This window comes from Bos javanicus, chromosome 11 (assembly GCF_032452875.1).
Source record: "Bos javanicus breed banteng chromosome 11, ARS-OSU_banteng_1.0, whole genome shotgun sequence".
NCBI classification, from domain to species: Eukaryota; Metazoa; Chordata; class Mammalia; order Artiodactyla; family Bovidae; genus Bos; species Bos javanicus.
In genome coordinates this window covers 64,767,818-64,782,461 of record NC_083878.1, presented here as the reverse complement: position 1 = coordinate 64,782,461, position 14,644 = coordinate 64,767,818, and the positions used below count along the sequence as shown (strand labels likewise).

At 37.5% G+C, this 14,644-nt stretch overlaps 1 protein-coding gene across 8 annotated transcripts in view; it reads right to left on the bottom strand.

Annotated features, from left to right (window-relative positions):
• The window catches only part of MEIS1 (Meis homeobox 1), a 188,053-nt gene that overhangs the window by 94,160 nt on the left and 79,249 nt on the right, over positions 1–14,644 (bottom strand). For all 8 annotated transcript variants that reach the window (XR_009739458.1, XR_009739457.1, XM_061432821.1 and 5 more), the window contains one exon: positions 12,969–13,114. Coding sequence is in view for 6 of the 8 variants with exons in the window: in XM_061432821.1 (XP_061288805.1) it covers positions 12,969–13,114 (146 nt within the window). In the remaining 2 variants the exon portion in view is untranslated. The remainder of the gene's footprint in view (positions 1–12,968; positions 13,115–14,644) is intronic.

The following is a 14,644-nucleotide window of genomic DNA, read 5'->3' as shown; positions in this document are numbered from 1 at the left end:
TGGTGGTGGTGGGGAGGTCTATGGGAAACCTAGGTCACTTTCCCTCAGTTTTGTTATGAACTCAAAAATGTTCTAAAACATAAAGTCTATCTTTTAAAACCTCTTTGATAATTAAAAGAAAGGTCTTATACATTGAGAAAGAACTGAAAGTTAGCCGAGGAAAAAGAAAACACTTTAGTCCAATAGATGTGATAAAAATAATACATTGTTTCAAGATCAGAGGGGGAAAAAAAATCAAAGTATAAAAAAATCAAAGATGGAGAAAAACAATCATCTTTCCATTTAAAAATCTGTTATCTTGCTCATGTTCCTTAGATCCTTGCTATGAACAGTCTGTTCTGCAGTCCAATAGCAGCAGGGAGCTTATTAAAAATGCAGATTCTCAGGCCCCATCCCTCTGAGAATCTCCACACAAAAAGGGATTCCCAGATAACTGGAATGCACATGAAAGTTTAAGAAGCACTGCTTTGAAGAAGCAAAGGAATCTTCAATTCCAAAGTAATTTCCATTTCCCAGTTTTTTAGATGGTAGACTGTGAAGTTACTATTTACACCTCAGTTTAACCTCCAAATGTATACATTGTTAAATTTCCAGATTTAGGGGAATGTTATAGTTACATATACTACATTGTATGAAGATTAAAAATCAGGAAACTATCTTTCATTTAGAAACCTAAATGATTATGCTACTTCTCACCATCATTCCAACCTAGCAATGTTTCCAAGAACTTGGTTCATTACAGTATCACCTTTAAAAAGTTCAATGCCTTTTTTTTTAAGATTTTTCTTCCATGTGGACCATTTTTAAAGTCTTTTATTGAATTTGTTATCATATTACTTCTGTTTTATGTTTTGTTTTTTTGGTCACAAGGCATGTGGGATCTTAGCACCCCGACCAGGGATCAAACCCACACCCTCTGAATTAGAAGGTGAAGTCTTAACCACTGGACCACCAGGGAAACCCCACAATATCACCTTTAAATGCCAATTTTCAAAACCCAGATGCAGACTGGCCCAGGTCTGCTTTGTCAAGGGCAGAGAAGTAAGGAATGATTGTCTGAATTCACTCAGCATAAGAAGATAAACAGGACACTGCAAGCCAAAACAGCTTTCTTTCTCTGCAACAAAAGGCACCTTCTCCTTGAATGACCAACATAACGAGTTCAACCCTCCATTTTGTTTTGGTTTGGAAATTAGCTTTGGTTCCTGAAGCCAGTACTCATGTACATTTTTTCTTCCTGTCTCTAGTAATCAACAATCCAACTCTGGGAGAGTATTTCCACCATTTCTCTTGACGTTGGTAATGGGAGCAATGGATGGGGGAATGCACATTCTGTGATGCTACCAGAAGGCTGACCTTCTCATTCTCAGAGGTCAATACCTACCACTAAGAACATTAGGACAGCCCTGAAATTCCACATGCTGTGAGAGTCAACCTATGTGACACGTGATCCATGTTGGTACAAATGTAAAATATAGCATTAGAGCCCTGGAGATTAACTGAATTCTAATGCCACATTTCCGTGGTTTCTTACAGATTTTTTTTCCCAAAGGCTCTGAGCATCTACCCCTTAATTAAATCTAATTTGGTTTCCACATAGAGTGTTATGGAGCATACTCACTTCACGAGACATGGAAGCTTGATATACATCATCTTTACCTTTCAACTACAGCCTTATGAAGATGTTTCCGTGTGGGAACATTCAAAACTGATTTATGGTGCTATTGCAACAACTAATCTTCCAGTATAAATGTTTCACGTAAGAACAACCTCCCTGAAACGTATAAATTCCATATATACTTAAAAATATTATTGTCTGTAATGTAATATAGCGGAATGTTTCGAAGCCTATATAACCTTGCATGCAGAAGCAGTTTTTCAGGCATTAATACTTAAATGGGTCATAGACACCACATCTGTCATTCTGTCCCGAAGTCTATGAGGCAAAACCAAGACTATGCTGGCCTATTGATTTTTCTAGCATTTGCTTTAATTTACTTAACCATTGAGAAATCCATCAGTACATAAAGGGCAACTGTCCATTACTGCCTCATTTGCAGACATTCCTTCCCCTCGTTTTTGGTAAATATTTCCCTTAAATTGCTATGTGTTTACAGTGTAAAAACGAATTAGGGAAGTGCTCACACCTGTTTCTGTTCAGTAACTGCTGCACTGAGGTATACGTAACGTGCTTAAAGATAGAATAAATATCTAGACATTATTACATCTGTGTGCAAAGGGTGGTAAATTAGATCCTAATTACATTAACAGGGATTCTGCCTCCCAGCTTAAATTTTACATGAGCACTCTGCAAAAATCCAAAAGCTCTGCTGTGGTTTCTTTATGAGCTGGTGATTACAGCTACTTCCTATGCGGTCACTAAATATTCTGTTTACAAATAAATGAAGAAGCTTTGAGCCAACTTGCCAGGGTAATAATCTATTTTTTTCCCTCTCCCTCCCTCTTCGCAACAAACCCTCGCCACATATGCATGGCAACAATCAGGAGCCCTGGCTTCATCTAATTACTCCATCACATAATTTCACAAATTGCCTTGTCACTGGGGAGCCAAGTGCAAAACACGCTCACAGTGGGATTTCAGGCAGCAGCTTTCATTTACTACTCATTCCTTGTTAAATTAAACACAAAAACACCAGTTGTGTGAAAGAAGTCAAAAAGAATGCCTGCAAACGAGCCAGACAAGTATATCTTCTATTTACCATTTCGCCAAATACATCATTGGCAACAGGCATTGTAAACAGGAGGCTCCTCTTGGCTGGCCCACTCCTATTTCGATCTAGTTGTTCCAATAGACCAGAACCAAAAGGTCAAGAGCAAACAGGCTTCTCCAGAAAAGGCTTCATCCTGTATCAACAGGAAACCTGGGTATATGGTTAAAAAAAAAAAAGTGGTAGACTCAAGCCCTTCTATCCTTCACCTGCTCTGCTCTATGAAATGCCTGCCATGATCCTCCCATGAGCAAGTGTATCTGTATCAGATGAATGATGTTAAGCCTTTTGAAGGTATAAACGGTATCCCGTATTTTCATTCTGGCTAGAAAGAACTAGATTCCACTAATCTTTAAAAAAGTTCTCCAATGGAAAGATCATCAATCAAGTTCATATAGTATTAGATGTTTTCCTTTTAAGTATTAATGCCTTGCATGTTTCTGAAACACATCAAGATAAACACCCATCTCACTACGGATGTGGGTGGAAGGAAAAGTGTGTATGGTGGGTGACATGACTAGAGGGAGTCAACCTGAGGTTACAGCCCTGGAAGCTGACATTTTCATGTCAACAACTAAACACAGCCACTGGTAATTAAAGGTATTTCTCTGCAGCTCAGGAGCCAGCAGGGTCAGGTACCATTTTACATCACAAACCAGTCCTTTATGCATGTAGATTTGCCAGCATTATCTGCACAGGGAGAAGGAGACATTAGCAGCAGCTGTCTCTCTGCTTTTACACTGAAAATTCTATTCATACAGACAGGTGGAGTAATTTAAAAGCCAATGTGGTGCAATTTGGATGTGACTAATGTCACTGCCTACTAAAATGCCACCATTACCACTGTTTATGGAAACATTACTAAAATTACATTTTATTCATAAGAATTTTAGGATTCTGGTTATTACTAGCTTTAAAATGATCAGACCTCAGTGTCATACCCCAGAGCGGTGGCTTAATTCTCCAGGGTTTAGCAGCCTTCTTTGCTGAGAAACGACAGTTGGATTGTAGTTTCAAGAGTAATCGGGGCTGCATAAGCAGTTTCCTCTATCTCCATAAAGCAAATTAAAGACATAGCTCTTTGGCATCCTGAACATGTGACAGGCAAAAAAAAAAAAAAAATCTTCAAGGAGCTAAATTCTGTGTTCAAAGGTTTACCTAGGATTTGCAGGAAGAAAGATTTCTCACTTCCAAATCACTATCACTCACTGTTAGTCACAGACAGGGCTAGAGATTTACCTACTTCCATAAGGAAGAAAAGACAGCTATATAAAGTCTAAAATTCTAACAATGTATAAATGATTACAATTGCATAAAGTATCAATGGCAGCTATGCCTATTTTAAGCACAGATATATCTGGAAAAAAGAATCCAGATAGGAGAGGACCATCCTTGACACTCAGTTACCAATAACCATCAGGTTGTACTATGAAGTTTTATGCCAAACATTCTGGCTCACATTTTTATTTAAAAAATACTAATCGGCTAGCCCATGAAGTGAGATTATTATTATAACTATGAACTCCCAACGACGTGATCTGATTTGCTCTGTTTGGGAGGAAATATGATTTTTAAAAAAGCACATTCAAGATAGGAGATCCTAGATCCCCAGCTCTGCCAGTTCCTAGCTTTTGACCTTGAGAAAATTCATTAACTTCTCTCACCTTCATTTTTGTCATCCTGCCTACTTTGTAGGATTAAGAGTATAGTGTATATGAAAAGATTAAATTACAAAGTACCACTAGGACTTCCCTGGCAGTCCAATGGTTAAGACTCCATGCTTTCCAATGCAAGGGGCACAGATTTCATCCCTGGTTGGGAAACTGGGATATCACATGGCCCATGGTGGGGCCAAAATTTTTTTAAAGATAATAGGAGGTTCCCAGTGGCTGAATTGTAAAGAATCCGCCCGCTAATACAGGAGACACGGGTTTGATCCCTGATCCAGGAAGATCCCACATGCTGTGGAGCAACTAAGCCCGTGCACCACAACTATTGAGCCTGCGCTGGGAGCCACAAGAGAAGTCACTACAACGAGAAGCCCATACAGGGCGACTAGAGAGTGGCCCCCACTCACCGCAACTAGGCAGAAACCCGTGCGGCAACGAAGACCCAGCACAGCCAAACGAAATAAATAATTAAAAATATTTTTAATTTAATAAGTTTTAAAAAAACATAAAGCACCACAGAAACACAAATTATAATTTTATTTAACCTTTTGGTCAATTTTTTCCTTTAGCTTTTAACAAGACAGAATGATCCAGTGTCAAAAGAGCCAAGCAATCAATAGATCGTTGTTTAAAAATTCAGTAACAAGTAAAAAAACAAGTAACATTATGCAGGCAGGAGATCATTTCTTTTTAAGAATGACATCAAGCCATTTTTGTGGAGCTCCTCCTCCAAGAAGTTTGAAAACTGACTTTTCTTTAAATAAGAGATAGGAATTATTCTTAAACTTCTATAAACTGCAATAGAAATTTTCTCCACTCATTGATCTTTCTTAGGATGAGCGTTCTGATTAACAGACTACATCTCGTGGCCTTTGGATGTCCCAAGAACTTCCTAGGACACCGAATTCTCAGAGGTCATTCCTGTCACGGGAGAGTGCTCTGAGGGGCTGCTAGCAACAAGTTAATGTGAAACCAGACAAACACTGATGGCAGAATATTAGGAACTGAAAAGCAAATTTACCCAAAAGGTTAAGTTCGTATATCTATTGCCTCATTTTTTTTCTGGAGTGATAATATCAGAAGGACATTCAAATGCAAGCAAGTTATTTAAGTCAAACCAAAGCTTTCTGTTTCCCAATATTTTGAATAATCCATTATAAAACTAAGTAACTTATGTCTCATTTGAATATGAACCAACTTAAGGTGTTTGCATTTATAACCTTAAGTTACGTGAGGCCTATCTTTTCTTTGGAGTATCTGAAGATAGAGCAATAAATACTTCTTGTATTGGGAGACACACTTCCTGGGCTATCAGTTGCTGAGTGAAGGCATTTTGCAATAGCAAGAAAACACAAAAACTAAAAGGTTTTTGAAATGTTAGACAATTTCCTGGCATCATGCTTTTAGCTGCTCCTTTGCTCTTGGAGGCTGTCTATAGGCCCACCAAGAAATGGATGCCTTATCTGCATGTCTTTGGGCTCTCTCCTGCTCCTACACAACTGAGCCAAGTATCCAATCCATTGAGAAAAGCCACCTTTACCAGGCTTGGGACTTGCAAATGGAAGGACCAGCAGTATTGAAACACGAGTACGCTTGTCTAGAACAGTCATTTTAATGTGACTCTGCACAATCACTATTGTTACGACCTTGGAACTTTAATAAAATGATGTCATTTAGTAATCATAGCTCAGGTAAGCTTGGCCCATAACCCAGAGAATTTTGTGACCATTGCAAATGTGGTCTCCGGTCATTGCTTACCCTCTGGCATTGGCTTCCATCAGCAGAAACAGAAAAATGAGAAAAATCATTTTTTTTTCCTCAGAAAAAAATCCTCTAAATAGCTTGAACACAGCTACTTAGAGGATTAAAACAAGTAAAATGGATCAGTTGTCCACTAGTGCTGGTACGGATGGCAGGGGTTCAGATAGATTTGTCTGACAGAAAAACGCCCAAGCACATAGGGACACATACGTACACAGAATCATAATCACACTTCAGTAAGAAAGACTGAGATGTGCGGAGGATGCTTCAAGTTAAGTGAAATCTCCTGAATTCCATGACATAGAGATTTACTTCTACTGGCAAACAACCAACCAGTCAGACCAAACTAAAACACTGGAATCCTTTCTAAAACAAAACCATTGGATTTTCTCTCCATCAAACCTCCATTCTTTAAACCAAAGTACTTTCACTAGGAATCTTAAACACTGAGAAAGTTAAAAGCCAAGTTTATATTACATAAAATTCCTAAGGGCTAGACTGAGCTAGTTTAGCAAATACACTCACACATATGTATGTAACGCTCCAATTTTAACTCGAAAGATAAATTAAGGAGGAGCAGTTGCACATTCATTGACTGAGTTTGGTATTTTGCCTTCAAAAATATATCATCACCAGGAGGAATCGGAAGACATGATATTGATATATGTGTTGAAGTGTAAATGGCCAGCCAGTGTTCCAACCGTTATATGCATCAGCAACCGTCAACTTAAACTGTGCTTATATGAGCACTTCCATTTTGAACCTAATCCTTTATTTAATCAACCCAATTAAGAGTATATCAGAAAACCAAATTATAGCATATGTTTAACTTAGTCTTGGAAACAAATAAAAATTTTAGAATAATCTGACAAATTGCCATCAAGATACTACAAAAGTCCCTCACATAAGGTACCACATAAAGGCCCCAATCATCTGTGAAATGAATAAACCATTTGAGCACAAAAATCTCAATCACACCCTGAAATTCACAGAGCCCCAGTCAGAGTTCATCTGCTTAGGGGTCCTATGTACCTGGATAAATGAGCAGTTTTCAAGTTGGACTTTTGTTTTCCCTTTTGATTGTTTTTCCCCATCCCTCTTCATCAACGGACTGGACTGTAATTCCCCCAGGTCAGAGGTGCATAACTAGGATGGGGAAGAAAGGCTGGGGCAGAGGCAAGGAGGTGTGCAAGAGGCTGGGAGAGAGCTCTACCAGGTCACTAATGGCCTCTGGGGCAGCAACTTGGAGAACAGGCTGATGCTTTGCCTTTGATCTTCTAATTCACAATGATCATTAGTATTAACTCCGATTCTTCTGGGTGAAGAATTCCAGCTGTAGCCTTTTCAGTTTACCTGACCTAAGAAAATTCATCACCCATCCCATTAGGATTTCAATAACCAGCTAAGAAAAAGAAAAAAGCAGTTGCCCCAGAATCTAGAAACCACTCATCTCATTATTAAAATAGAGCTTATATGATGTATACTGCAGAAGAATGAGGACATTCCAACATCACCTCCAAGTAATTAAATAATCTATATTCCATTTTCCTCCTGAGACAAATGATTCCCAACTGGGAAAAAGATATTTAGGATCCTGGCTAATCAAATTGAAATATACAATCTCCAAAGTAGCAAAGATCTTTTAAATGGAAGATGGATTTGTCATCCAAGCCTGTGTTAGTTTCAGCAAAGCCAAGCTCTGACCATCATCATGACTAAAGCCTGGAAAGGTGAATGGTAACCACACAAAAGAAAAAGTAAGAACTGTGAAGATATTCTTATGAATTTCAGAAAGCTCATTTTTGATATGGGACACAGGCACCTGAAAGGAGAACAGAAATCTCACTTCTTAGTACTAGTTTTCAAGCATCTTAATTTAATAAAGTATCTGTAGATACCACATAATAAAAAAAAAAGGAAAAAATTTAGCTGCCAACCTTACAAGCCACCCTCCTTAGCTCAGGCACAGGAACACAGAGGACTTAGTTTGGACCATCCTCCCCAAATACTTTGCATTACCCTGATTAACATTTCAGACAAAAGTTCAAGAACATAGTCTTCCTGCCTCACGACCTTCTTAGGGCTAATGGTAGCTGAAGGATGCTAACTGGGAAGGCACAATAAGAATATTCACTGTTAAAACTGGCAAAGAATAGAGATGAGGGATAGGAAAAGAAATAGAAATGGGAGGAGAGGAGCAAATTCCATCTGCTACCTAACCATGTACCTCCTTGTAGGCACGTCTCTCTGCCTTTTGACCTTCCACTCACCTTGATCAACAAAATGCGTTATGGGATACCAATGAGAAGTACTTTTTCATTGTAACAATAATTCATAATGTTTATAGAGCAATTCTTCCAAAATTGCAAGCAGAGATATGACACTAAGATGGCTCCACCAGATCTTGTTACCAAAAGCAAAACCAATGAAACAACATCTGTCTCTTCTAGAGCATTCAATTCCCAATTCAATTCCATTTACTCCATCCTTAGAGTGGCGGACCCGCAGGGCACTTTTCATCTAATAGTGTTTCTATGGCAACGCAATTCTCAACCTGGAAGATTCTACAACCCCTCACTTTGGCTTTATCCACACTGAGAGGAAAGTCTTATAAATCAGAAACTGAGACATAAATTTTGCTACAGCAAAAACAAAACAAAAAAATTTCAGGCTAAAAGTTGAAAGAAAGAAAACAAACTCAAACAGAAAAATGTGTATATAACTTAGAAACGAAGTTTGTCTCTATAGTACCCAATGGAATCCTCAAGATCAGTGAAAAGATGGGGAATCCAAGAGAATGTGAATGAAAGTCAAATATGTCACCCCCTGTCTGATTTCTTCACAAGTATGCATTTTGACAACTTCCACTTTCCCTAACTCTCAGGATTCCTAGGGCACACAATAGCTCCATACAGGAAAATATGTCACTGCATATTTTAAATAAATAAGAATAATATTAACTGCTTTTCTACTTAGATTTTATTTAAGATTGCAGTATTTTAGGTGTGTGTGTGTACAACATGCTAGGGTAGAAAAACAGACTTGATTTTTTTTTTACCTTAAACATTGTATTTATTCCTTCTCCTCATTTTTACTAGCCCTTAGGCATGTATCTTTGTAATGCTATGTAGCAAGATAACCAATAATATGCAAAACACATCCAGCTTAAACATTATGACATAGTAGGTTATATTTACAGTTGGAATAATACCCTTAAGGAAGGAAAAATATCTTGATGTGGTATATGCCCCTGAACTGATCGTGACTATATAGTGACTCACAGCCAAATATTAAGTACTTTCTAATTGTTCGCAGTGATCTGTCTTCAGGCAAATGCAAGCATTTCTCTAATACATACTTTAATTTTCTTTTGAATTCTATCTCATTATCTAAATAATGTTACTCTTCTCAATTCCAGGCAATATTTTTCTTTTTTTTTAGGAGACCTCTAGTTATCAAAACTGGCTAACTGGAAATTCACATCACTGAAATTTACTTTTACTCCATCAGCACCAAAGTTTAAAATCTGTTTCCTTTTTCTTTTATTGTCTTCATAATACACAAGTATGTCCAGTTTAGCTTGCTAGAGACTGTGAGTCCAAGAATGAAGTTTTAGTTCTCTCCTTGGAGTAGTAAAATGTGCTACTGATTAAATCTACCTGCAGCCAACTCAGAAAGGCACATTTTTCTTATGCAGCTGGGGTGAAAATCCAGAAAGTTTTTTTTTCTTTTTTTTAAATTCAGGGCTTTTCTACTCCCCTAACAAACAAATGCTGAAAGCCCTTTCAAAGGCAGATTTTTTTTTAAACTGAATACACTCAATGAAAAGATTGACCCATTTATTTTAAAAAGAAAAAAAAAACAAAACAGTAATTTGCTTTCCAAAAGGTGTGTGAGGTTTTATAATATGCGTTTTGGTATTTAAAAGATTAGTTTTTACAATTTGCTAATAAACTGCGATTGCTATTGTTTTAATTAGCCAGAGTTTCAATTGCTCTTTTATATTTAGCAAGACTTCAGAAAGAATCTCCTGGTTAAGCTGCATTAATCATATAGAAGAATGTGATCCTCTAAAATTTGTACACAGTCTTTCAGTTGAATCGTGCCTCCCTAAAAGCCTTCCCGACTCTGAAATAAATTTGCTAAAGAATTAACGCTAAGATAACAGTAGTTACTTACATTTGGACAAATAATAATAAAACTCTCTTTATAGGTTTTTTCATAGCACTTATTATAATCAGCTCTTGACTATAAATGTTACCTAAACAGTTTGTGCATTCCTTCCAGTATAAGGAGACAAGGAGAAGGCTATTCCTTGTAACTGGAGATCTATCTACTTTAGCAATTGGAGAAGAGGAATGGAGGGGGATCTTTCTCATTGGGCTAAGGAAAGAGGGAGAAAATGTAAATATTTCTTCTCAGTTTTCTGTTTTAGATGATATTATGAGAGTTTTTACTTTTTAGAGACCATTATCATTACCAATATTTTGTACGAGTAGATGGCAGTGGAGAGGGGAAGGAGGGTGGAAACATCCAATGGAAGCCAGGAGACAATGTCTATACACATTCTTAGAATGCCAGGGAGACTAGAACAAATGGGTTTCCCTCTTCGGGGTAGTGGTACAGGCCAGCACCGACCCCCGGCCTGAAGGAAGTTAGCTGGACCTCCACAAAATTGGATAGTTCATGAATAATTTCTATTGCAACTGCCCCAATAATATATGGACCACAAAGAGCATTGCAATGTAGGTAAAGTTATGCTGGCTATTTAAAAAGTGGTTTTTTTTTTTTTTTTTAATAACACAGCTCTTGGCAAGGTTCTTCACAAGGATACGACCTAGAAAACCAAGAAATCTAGTGGATGAATAAAAGAACTTGCTTCTCTCTCTCCTGATTCTGTCTGAACCAATATTTGATTATATTTTATTCAGGGGCACCTCAGCTTCAAGGGAAGCCAAAACTCCTTTGCAGATCGAAATAGAGGCTGATGAAGTCTATCTGTTTTTTCTGTTAGTATACAAAATAGAAAGAGTTTGGCTGTGACTTCAGGATCAACCTGATTTTGTCCTCTCTCCCCACTCATCCAGAGGTTAGTCGGTTAGCTCTAGCGGTGAAACATCAACATGGCTGCATCAGCACTTTTGCCCAATTGTCACTTCTTATCTCCTGCTGACTTTAGATGCTGGACTATTTTTCATGCTATGCCCTCTAGACCCTAGTCCTTCCCTCCCCGCTTTGGTGGTGGTCGATAATCCTCAACAGCAAACTTTCAAAAGGCAGATCTCATACCATCCACATAAATGCAGCAAGTATCAGGCAAGAAATGGCACCCAAATCAGGTTTTAGGTCAACCTAATATGATGTTAAAATCAGCTAAACCATCTACATTTTCAACTCACTACCAGTATTATTCTCAAAGCTGATTCCAAAACTTTCAGCATAGTCTAGTTACTGTTTGGAATCATACAGGGAAGAAGAAAAGGAAAGAAACTATTTTTTAGTTAGTCCTGCTGCTCTCAGTTTTTATTTATTTTAGGGATGCTGTACAACTGGGATTAATTTATAGCCTCGAGTGTTATTGAAGGCACATTTTCTATCCAGAGGAGCCGAACCAGCATGGCCTCCCACATCCCCTGTTTGTCTCCCTATATCAGTGTAAATCACTGAGGAACATGGGTTTGAAAGTGGGCAAGGATGTGAGGGTCAACAGGTCTGGACACATTAGTGACAATGGAGAATAAACTTTGATACTGAAGAAAAACAAATGACTTTAAGAAAGGCAAACTAACCTAAAAATAGTCACAAAAGGTCTGCTCCTAATATTTAAAAAAAAAAAAAGATTTTTAACATTCATTCATTTTAGGCTAGTCTGTACTATGACTTGCCTAAATTCCACCCTTTGTCTGTACTGTTGAAAATCCTCCAGGTCAACAACTTTTTGATTTTCAACATATTACTTTATCCATAAATTTTCATGTTATCTTCTTCCTTAGATGTCCTTAAATAAGTATGCACTTCCAAAAACATCCACCAAAATATTGTAAGTGTTTTCAACATGAAATCCATTCACAACAATAACCAAACAAAACAAACCCCTCAGTAGCATAAAGCTTCAAATCTCCAGTTTCTCACATCTCCAGGAGAATTCCTGCAGTGAAAACAGCAATACTCACACAGACAATATAAACTGTTAACTCGGCTTGAAAAGTCACTAGGGACTACACAGGAAGGGCTGACTCTATATTGCTGTTTTCCTTTACAGTTCTAAATACAGGGACAACTTTCACTGTGCAGCTCTGACTCGGATGAACATTTTGTAATGGCAGCCAGTGCATTCAAACCACTTAAACGCAAATTATGTGAGCATCCTGCCATTGCAACAAGATTTAAATTTCTGCAGACCAGTCATCATAAAGGTCCACTGTAAAGCATTGGAAGAAATTAAGTCCTTCTCTTTGGGGTTTGTCTGACTTTGTTCTTAGTGGGATCTGGTTCCTGGTATTTAAGAGTCACGCTGAGAAAAGCAACATCATTAACATACATACTTCAAATTACAAGTGCTCATGATCTCCTAAACCTTATAATGTACGAAAGTGAGCAAAATTGAAATAGCAAATTTCAAATAAAACTCCTCATTTGGGGTATGGATCTAGGAAGCAAGTGCTAACACTTTCGTAAGAACTGTGGGCACACAGTGATTTATGAAATATTCCAAGTCCAGAGGGATCATTCTTCCCCATTTTTTTTTCTATCAAAACTGGTTCATTGTCCATATTTAGTTTACATATGTCATTTAGAATCCACTTACTGTTAGATGCTGGAACAGCCACGCCCTCATGATATTTGTGGCTACTTTGGGAAAGATGCCACGCTTTTTGTGACGCTTTTTGTCCTTATCTGGATCATCATCGTCACCTGTGCTGGGGGAAGCTACACTGTTGTCCAAGCCATCACCTGCAAACATAGTGAATCAAATTTTGACTGATGCTACCTTGACATGCTTTATTCAAATAGAATGCCTTTGGATATAAACAAAACCAAAAGAGCAATATCAGTGATTCATAGTTTATTTGGTACTGTTTTTTTTTTTTTTTTTTTTTATCAAGACAGAAAGAACAAGGCCTAGGCTCAAAAGTAGTCAGGTCTAAGGAACTTCTTCCAAGGAACAGTGGGAAAGGTTAAAGGGAATGGAGGGGAATACCCAATCTCCTTAGCAGCTTTGTTGCTATGATAACTATTCACATGTGGATAGTGGAGACATGTTAAGTGTAACTTCTACTGGGGAGTTAAATATGGTGGAAGCCATGAGTAGAGGTGCTGTCCCTGCCTGAGTATCCAACTCCCACATAAAGTCATTGATGTCAACTTGTGAGAAGATACATTTACGATATCAACTGTTTCCGCAAGTGATCTATCTTAAGACTAAAGTAGGCTGTGGAAATGTAGGTAATCCATCATATAAGCAGTTTAACATAGGAATGCTTCAAATAGAATATAATTTTTCTTGTCATAGAAAGAGAGCCTCAAGTATAATAAGGGAAAAACTCTTGAAATCATTTTATTGGAAAACAATGACTATTGAAATCAACTAAGTGATGTTAAATTAATAGTCCATTGGGACTGTATTCCTCTAATAATCCAGGCAGTTTCTGAAATTTCTTCTAGATTTACATTTTTTTCACTGAAAAGTCACCTGCTTACATAATCCTGCACACTGGATCCTATTTTTCCGTTGATTTTTGTCACAACATTTAAGTTGTTTCTTCTAGATAATTTTTGGGGTCTGTGACACAAAATCAAAAATGTAGTGTTCCTTTTAAAATGGCATACTGAATAAGGGAAAAAAAAGGTGAACTTTCAGCCTATATAGTAACACTGTCCAAAAAACAAGGCAAAAGGTACAATTGGAAAGTAAACACTTGAAGTTTAGGCACTAAAGTTAAAAAGGAAAACAACAGTCGACTAAAGTTACTGCCCTAAAAAAAAAAAGTAGCTTAGCTTTTGTCAGACTAGTACCCCAGCTTTCTCGGTGGAAGCTACTGGCTTTTAGAGAGGGACAGGTTGATCTCAGCCCAGAAAGAAGAGCTAGAGAGACAAGGCTTAGCAATAAGCTAACACACTCCCTGTGTTCACCCATCCACATGGCCCAAAGAACTCTGGCAAATCCATACAGGGAAACTAGCCTCAGATTCCTTCATATTGCTTCATGAATTTCTGTATTCTTAGCTTCTTTTATCTAAATTCTACACACAAAAAGAATTTTTTGTTTAAAAAAAGAATTCTACTGAAGTATAGTTGATTTAGAATGTTGCATTTAATTTCTGCTATACAGCAAAGTGACTCAGTTACACATATATATATTTTTCATGTTTTTTTCCATATTGTTTATCACAGGATATTAAATAATTCCCTATTTTGATTTAAGCTATTTCAGTCGAATCTAAAGTAGTTAGCCTGTCATTAATTTGTTGCTCTTAATAGAGC